Source organism: Guillardia theta, assembly GCF_000315625.1.
Source record: "Guillardia theta CCMP2712 unplaced genomic scaffold GUITHscaffold_43, whole genome shotgun sequence".
Classification (NCBI taxonomy): Eukaryota; class Cryptophyceae; order Pyrenomonadales; family Geminigeraceae; genus Guillardia; species Guillardia theta.
Genome location: NW_005434631.1, coordinates 541,630 through 549,186, shown reverse-complemented (window position 1 = coordinate 549,186; position 7,557 = coordinate 541,630). Strand labels below are relative to the sequence as shown.

Sequence of the window (7,557 nt, the reverse complement as noted above, 5' to 3'; positions counted from 1 at the left end):
AGGGAGGAGGGAGGGAGGGGGGGAGGAGGAGAGGAGAGGAAGGAGGAAGGAGAGGAGAGAGGAGAGGAGGAGAGAGGAGAGAGGAGAGAGGAGAGAGGAGAGAGTTGGGTGGGGGGAGAAAATTGAGAGGTAAGATTGGGACAGAACAAGGGAGGACAGAACAGGGGAGCTCTAGAGGAGGTGGAGTGGAATGGGATGGGGCAGGCAGGCAGGCAGGCAGGCAGGCAGGAACACAAGCAGGTCTGCCCGTCTTGCATGCGACCGGAGCTGAGGTGATCTGCGATAGTGCTGATGCTTGTTGCTGCTCGTTGCAGATCGCCTCGTCGGGGTTCATGTGCTGAGAGCTCGCCATGCTCGTCTCCGGAGGGAGGGACTGCAGCATCAGGGTGTGGGAGCTGAGGACGAGGACCCAGCTCCTGCGCCCTCTCAACGACCACGATGCCATCGTCACCTGCGTTCGCTGGTCGCCGCAAGGAGACGCTGTCGCCTCCTGCTCCTACGACGGCACGGCGAGGCTGTGGGACCCCAAGACATGGAAGGTCCTCAAGACCGGGAGCTCAGCCGCGATCTTCAGGCAGCACACGGACTGTGTGAACGAGGTAGCATGGAGCGGCGACGGGAAGCAGCTGGCAAGCGGCGGGGACGACGGCATGGTGAACGTGTGGGGGAGGGAGACAATGAAGGTGGTCAGGTCGTTCCAAGGGCATGACGGGAGGAACGATTGCAAGTGCAGCAGGCAGGAGGACGTGAACTTCAACTGGTGGTGCGACAGCTTCCGCAGGGAGCCCTCCTGCACCGTGCAGGGCCATAGGGGGACAGTGAGGACAGTTGCCTTCTCCAACAACGGGAGCATGATCGCCAGGTCTGCCCTGCCCTGAGTAGCTGAGCAGGGGGTCTGACTTGACGTGCCAGTGGGAGTTGGGATCAGAGCTTGAAGCTCTGGGACCTGGAAAGCGGCAAGCTGGTCTACACCTTCATGGGGCACCTCGCAAGCGTCAACTCGCTCGCGTTCTCTCCTCGGGAGGGCCTACTGGCCACAGCCAGCGACGACAAGATCGTCAAGATCTGGGAGTTCATGGGGGGCAAGGTGCTGCCCTCCTTCCAGCACGAGGGCCCAGTACACTGTGTGCGGTTCTCTGGGGACGGGGCAAGGATCATGACGGCCTGCGGCTCCTCCCTCTTCCAGAAGGAGAGGAACGATAATATCAAGATATGGGACATCGAAACTCGAGCTGAGATCTTCACTTTCACGGTGCTCGCTGCCTCGCTCCTCTCCCCTTTCCTCCTCCTCACGCTTCTGCCGTGGCAGGGGCACACGGACGACGTCCTGGCGGTGGAAGCCGTGGCAGGGACCAACTTGATCGCTAGGTAGGATGAAGACGATCGGGCGTAGTACTGTTGAAGACCCGCATGTCTGACCTTACCCTAGCGGCTCCAAGGATAAGAGCATACGCTTGTGGGATGTCACCTCAGGGCAGGTAGGAGGGGAGGAGGATGGTTGAGGAAAGCGCTGAAGTCCCTTGCTCCAGTGCGTCGCAGCGCTTCAAGGGCACATGGATACGGTGAAGGGAGGTGGGGAGTACAAACTGACTGACGTTGGGCTGGCAGGTCAACTCTCTGTCTGCCAAGAGCGAATAGGAGCTACCTTGACCCTGAGACCATGTTCTATTGCAATGTCTTTATTGAGGATGAGCCACTTCGTGTGTCCTCCTCGTCCTCGTCGTCCTCGTCCTCGTCGTCCTCGTCGTCCTCGTCCTCGTCCTCGTCCTCGTCCTCGTCCTCGTCCTCCTCTACTTCCACAGCAGACGATTCGATGCTCCCACACTTCAGCTCGACTTGTCCACCGCACGAGGTAAATCTTGAACAGCTTCGCTATGCACACGAGCAAGCACTGATCCCTGCTGTGCACTCTCCTCCGCGTCTGCTGGCACACGTTGCTCACCAGCAGCAGGCTCAGCAACCTGGTCAGTGCCAGCTTCAGGGGACGAACCCTGCCCCAGTCTCCTCCCCTCCCTCTCCGCATGTGCCTCCTTCAAGAGCCTCTCGTTGAACCTTCGGTTCGCCTCCTCTGCCTTCTTCACCTGCCAGCACACACGTCATGGGCCGAGGGGAGGCAGCAGGAGCTCAACGCAGGCCTCACCGCCTCCTTGATCGACGTCAGGCCGCTCATCAGCATTCCATAGCCTGCCCGCAACGTTTCCCCCGACATGAGCTTGCTCGCCGTGTCCTTGGCACTCTGCCTGGCCTCCGACACCTTTGACTGGATCGAGCCCGAGCTCTGGAGGTTCTGCACCTGGTCCTGCGCCGTCTTGGCGCGTTCACGGAGCACCTGCATCAACCCTCGTCCCTTGGGATTTGCCTGACTCATAGGATCCGCATCCGACGCTCCATCCCCCCCACGAGAAGAACCTATGTCGCCCTCCTCTTGCCCCTTGGCTGAACCGGCAGGGATGACGAGGACGGGGCGATCGTCCAGCAGAGAGTTGGACAAGAGCTGAGCAGTCGCTGCCGCGTCCTCGCTGTCGAAAGTGACCAGGGCTGCCTCAGCATCACTCGCAGGCGACGGAGCTCCCGCTGCCTTGGCAGCTGACGCAAGCTCCCCAGGACCAAGGTCCTGTGAGTTGAACTCGATGCTCTTGATGCCGCCACAGAAGGAGAAGAAGTTTCGAAGAACGGCCTCGTCCACAGCAGGCGACACGTTGAGCACCTTGAGACGAACGGAGGACCGCGTCATACCGCCCCTCCTCATCTCTCAACGCCTTCCTCACCTGTACGGTCGCCATGGCACGAGCGAGTCAGCTTCAAGTCTCAATCACCACAACTCCCGGCGTTGGCCGTCCTCTTGCACCTTCAATATCATCGCGTCAAAAGAACATCATGCAATGTCTGCACGATCCTCATCCCTCTCCTGTCCCCTCCTCCCGGCGCCACCTCTCCTTCTTGTCTTCCTCCCGCATCTCCTTCTCGCCCATGTCCCCCTCTCCTGCCCCGCCATCGCGGCCTCTTCCCGACCCCTTACCTCCCTGATGACGCGGCCCATTTCGGTCGCAATCGAAACTCCTTAAGCTGAATCCTTTTTGCTAATTCACCCACTCTGGCAGTGACTGGTGGCACCGGCGGCACCGGCCCGCCGGCACCGGGCCGGGCCGCCGGCGGGGGCCCGGGGAAAACTTTGAGTAAAGAGGATGAAAAGTGGGGGATCGGGCTCGGACGTCCGTGGCCAGGGGGTCAGCAGCCTCGGTGGCCCCCGTGACAGTCAAGTCAACTCTGAACTCAGTACCCAAATCTTTACTCATCATTCAATGGCGGTACCACTAAAAGTAGAAATCGATATGAATTTTATAGTCACAAGTATTGGCTGAAAATTTGTGTCAAGGTGTCGCTGCGGTAGTATTTTTTTCTCCTACCCCCCATTGTCCTGAAACCGTTCAGGCGGTAGTCCAAAAGTTACCTGGCTATAGAGTGACCCCTACTTTTGACTATAATTTAACCCCTACTTTCAGAAATATCTACCACCCCCACCCACCCAGTTCTTAAATCTTTCCGTGCCCTTGGGCTGTGCTGACACAATGGGTGAGCCCTTGAGAGCGTGTCATCATCGCACGGTTATGCCCTTATAGATAATTCTTATAATTTATGTCATAAATCTGCGCAACGGGGGAGGTTATATCCGTGTTTTGTCATAATTATATATAAGGGGTATGTGATTCCTGGTTTATACCGTGGCCAAGCCATGATAAGATCACCCCCACCCCCATGGTAATCACACAGTCCGATCTGACTAGCAACCACCCCTGCTACTCCCTGCTGGATATTTTAAGCCCACAACCCGTTCTCGAATCACAAACATTCTCACATACATAGGGGTAGGTAGGACCCACCTATATGGAGCAAAGGACCAACCTTTGGTAGCCCACCCCACCCCCTGCACTACTCATACCGCCTATCTGCTCCTCTTTTAGTCCTCTGCTGCTGTCCCCCTGCTTCAAACGCCCCCTTCCTGCACTGCCAACATCCTCTCAAGCCTTACCCCTCCTACTTCACAGCTCCTCCCACTCTCCTGCACTGCTACACCAGCCCCACCAGCCTCATCTCCACCAGCCACTGCATCCACCATGCAACCATCTCTTCTAGGTGAGATTTCGTCGACCAACCCCTCTTGCAACGAGCAGTCGGGAAAGCGAAGAGACAGGAAGTTCGAGTATGACGCTGAGGACTTCCGTTTCCATGCCGTCAGATCGCTAGCGATCAAGAAGTGTGAGAAGAACAAGAAGAAGAAGTCGGCGGCTAGCACAAATGCGGAAGACGGCAGCTCGAATGCTGCCACTCCAGCCAAGGGAGGCAGAAAGCCGATGCTGAAGAAGGAGAGCTCGTTCTCGGAGGATCTCAAGTGCATCACGATCGCGGACATCCTCGAGGACGTGGTCAATCACGAGGGGAACCTCGCTCGCTCCTACGTAGAGCGCACCTGCACCAACCTCGGGATCATGGAGTTATTTCCCAAGCTCGACGAGCAGCTTCACGAGGTAGAGCAGCAGCACCCTGAGCTTGCCAGCAGCGACTGTGGCGACGACGAGGTTGAGGAAGAGCTCTCGGTGTCTGGTATGATCCATGACAACGAAGAGCCGCCATCGTGCAAGTCGCCGCCTGAGAAGGAAGGGCTGCCTGCTTGCAGTGAGACGTGCTGATATGGAGCTCGCAACTTTTCTTGGTTTGTAGATTAGTTTGGATCACTTGGTTTCATTTGTTTTCTTGTTGATTATTCATTACAAAACGTTGTCTTCCCCGACGAGTTCTTGCAGACGTTTGTCTTGAGCGTTTCAAGGGTCAGGAGAGGTTAACTGTTGTCGTAGCTTGCTACTTTCCTCCTCGGTATGCTCGCAGCAAGAGCGGAGCTCCATGTTTCCCCTGCCACTCCTATCAAAACCTACTCTGTGTCTCCTCATCCGACTGCGGACCTGAGCTTACAAGAGCGAGCAAGCGCACTGTCTGATCCACCGTTATAGCCTCACAGGATGACAACTTGAGGTGCTCCGATATCGGCAGCCTTGGCATCATACCACATTCAACCTCCCTCATGTCTTCTATCATGCATGCCACCTGGCGTGTCGAACGTTGGACTGAGCTGCCCTCGAGAGGCTGGCGCCCTTCTGCTTGTTCCTATCCACCAGCCCTCCGATAACGTACACCTGACTCATCGTTACAAGAGCAAGGCCGGGCCCTCTCACTGCGCTACCTTGGAGGGATCCAATTCGTGGATGCAGTTGTCGCTGTCGGCAGTGAGGTAGATGATGTCTTCCCTGAGACAGCTCAGAGTCTCGTCGGAGCTGACAGGCAACTTGACCAAGACGGTCAAGTGTAACAAACCTCGGAAAGGCGTTCAAGACGTCGGAGGATATGAAAGTGACGCCGCCCCTGCCAGGCGTGTAAGGCGTGTAAGATATTTCGGCAGAGAGCAGGCAAGCAAGAGGGTCGAGCAAACCTGCCTTGATCCCAGTTGTGAGCGGTGAGTTCGGTCAGGGCCCTCCCCTGTCATGCGCGTCATCAGTCTTAGACGCTGCTCGCATGTCATCGGTGTCGCATCACAGTTATCGAGTGATTGAAATCCAAGCCGCAGATTGAAATGTCCTGTGCAACTTGCTGTCAGGCCTTAAGATGTTGTCTCTCAACAAGTGTTAGTGATGTTCAACCAGTGGGATTATCGCCTTCTTGTTCATGCTGTAGCCATATCCCAGCTGCATGCTCCATCATCCCCTCAGCAGCAGATGTTGAGCAAACAGCAACCTGGATCGCCAAACTTTTGCACTTGCAAAAGAAATCACCAAGTTTATCGGAGAGACAGAAGTATGGTAGTTTGGGGTAGGAGCGCGAACATGGGAGAATGATGAAGACGAGAAGTGGGACGAAAGTGATTAGAGTCTTGCAGAGAGGACCAGGAGGAGGACCAGGAGGAGGAGGACCAAGACGAGGACCAGGAGGACGAGGACGAAGACGAGGACGAGGAGGAGCTGAATTTTACCTGTTGCTCGTTCATTAGATGCTCATATGCCAAGTCGATGACAACTCGTTGAAGAGGGTGGCCCCTGCCCTCATCTCATCACAAAGTACAAAGTCACCAATCATTCATATGAGGTCATGACATAATATGAATGAAAACGTTCATGGCATGGGATCCTTCATACACTGTAATACTGTCTTTCACATGGTGCCATCGCGTACCTTGCAGCGATCGCGAGATCCCGATCGGCTAAGAACTTTTCTCGAGCTTCTCTATAGAGTTGCCTGCTCTCCTGGACATCCTTGAGCATCTTGCTTCCTTGAACAACGCCAGGTCGAACACGACATCCTCATACACAAGACAGCACGACAAGACAAGATCGCCTCATCCCACGAGGCAACCGTGAACACTCATGCGGATTCCTTCGACTCGTGCAAATGTGTTTGCTCAGAGAACAATCATACAACAACCATCATCACCATACAACAACAATCATACAATAACAATCATCATAAAGTTGCAGATCAGAACATGTCGCCCAACCTCCTTCCGCCTGAGGAACTCTTCCTTGTCAGCATCACTCAGCGCCTCGAACTCTCGCTGCCTCCTTTCTTTCTCCTTCGCCCTCTTGTCCTTCTCCCTAGCTCGTCGCGCAAGGAGAGATTCCTTTCTGCGCTGAAGGCAACCGTCACCCTCATTCCGTTTTCCATCGCATCCCCATGCACCCTCCCCGATCCTGTTCACCCTCCTTCCTCCTCCTCTGCCTCCTACTTTCTTCCCTCCTCCCTTGTTGCACCCCTTCACTCTTCTCTCTCCCTGATCTCTGCCCCTTCCCCCACCACTACCTCCCCATCTCCAAACTTCCTCCTCCTCCAACCTCGAGCCGCATGGCGCGTTTGATCGCTGACTTGGTCAGGTTGAGAAGAGGGGAGCTGCTGCTGCTGCCACCGCATGTCAAGGCAACCTCCTCCTTCACTGGCCTGAACCTCTCATCTCCGAGCTCGGAACCTGACGATCCCTTGACAGCGCACGTTGCGGTCGTGGAAGCTCCAGCATGACTATGGAGCAGGGCGAAGGCAAGCAGGACGACGGCAAGCTAGAGGGAAGAGATGACGGGGATGGAAACGGAGAGACAGAGATAGTGACAAATAGGCTGAGAGCAAGGAGATACACTAGGACCGTCGTGAATCCCCCCTCCTCCCTCTCCTGCCCCTCCCCCTTCCTCTCTCCCTCTCCTGCTTCTGCTCCTGCTCCTTCCCCTTCCCAACCCCACCCCCCGCCTCATCCCTCTTCCTCCATGCAGGGGTACCATACACCGCTCGTTCCTGTCCCTCCCAGCATCAGCATGTGCGAACTTACCTGCCCCGTCGGAGTCATCGCAACTTCCTCTAACCCGCTCGCATCTTCCTTCATCTCGATCAGAAGGTTTGCCCAACTCGCCCCCTCCTCCACATACATCAAACTCTGGCTCTTCCTCTCTCTCCCCTTCTCCCTCGCCCTCTCTCTATCTCCTCCTGCATCCTGCTTCCTGCCTGTTCTTCCTGCCTGTTCCACCCCCC

At 56.2% G+C, this 7,557-nt stretch overlaps 4 protein-coding genes across 4 annotated transcripts; 2 read left to right on the top strand and 2 right to left on the bottom strand.

Annotated features, from left to right (window-relative positions):
- Positions 1–350: 350 nt before the first annotated feature.
- On the top strand, positions 351–1,638 carry GUITHDRAFT_110145 (hypothetical protein; the record flags this gene model as incomplete). Its single annotated transcript, XM_005830965.1, has 6 exons — positions 351–862; positions 913–1,252; positions 1,310–1,368; positions 1,430–1,478; positions 1,530–1,562; positions 1,609–1,638. 6 exons carry the CDS (start codon positions 351–353, stop codon positions 1,636–1,638), a joined length of 1,023 nt encoding a protein of 340 aa, XP_005831022.1.
- Positions 1,639–1,826: 188 nt separating this feature from the next.
- Positions 1,827–3,053, bottom strand: GUITHDRAFT_163722 (hypothetical protein; the record flags this gene model as incomplete). The annotated part of the gene is made up of 5 exons (XM_005830964.1): positions 3,020–3,053; positions 2,769–2,848; positions 2,141–2,707; positions 1,943–2,081; positions 1,827–1,921 (listed from the first exon to the last, which is right to left on the bottom strand). The coding sequence occupies exons 2-5, from the start codon at positions 2,781–2,783 to the stop codon at positions 1,827–1,829; spliced, it is 816 nt and encodes a 271-aa protein (XP_005831021.1). The 5' UTR covers positions 2,784–2,848; positions 3,020–3,053.
- Positions 3,054–4,115: 1,062 nt separating this feature from the next.
- On the top strand, positions 4,116–4,688 carry GUITHDRAFT_110143 (hypothetical protein; the record flags this gene model as incomplete). Its single annotated transcript, XM_005830963.1, has 1 exon — positions 4,116–4,688. One exon carries the CDS (start codon positions 4,116–4,118, stop codon positions 4,686–4,688), a length of 573 nt encoding a protein of 190 aa, XP_005831020.1.
- Positions 4,689–5,087: 399 nt separating this feature from the next.
- On the bottom strand, positions 5,088–5,741 carry GUITHDRAFT_110142 (hypothetical protein; the record flags this gene model as incomplete). Its single annotated transcript, XM_005830962.1, has 6 exons — positions 5,088–5,189; positions 5,237–5,300; positions 5,368–5,415; positions 5,483–5,529; positions 5,587–5,628; positions 5,691–5,741. The coding sequence occupies 6 exons, from the start codon at positions 5,739–5,741 to the stop codon at positions 5,088–5,090; spliced, it is 354 nt and encodes a 117-aa protein (XP_005831019.1).
- Positions 5,742–7,557: the final 1,816 nt, after the last annotated feature.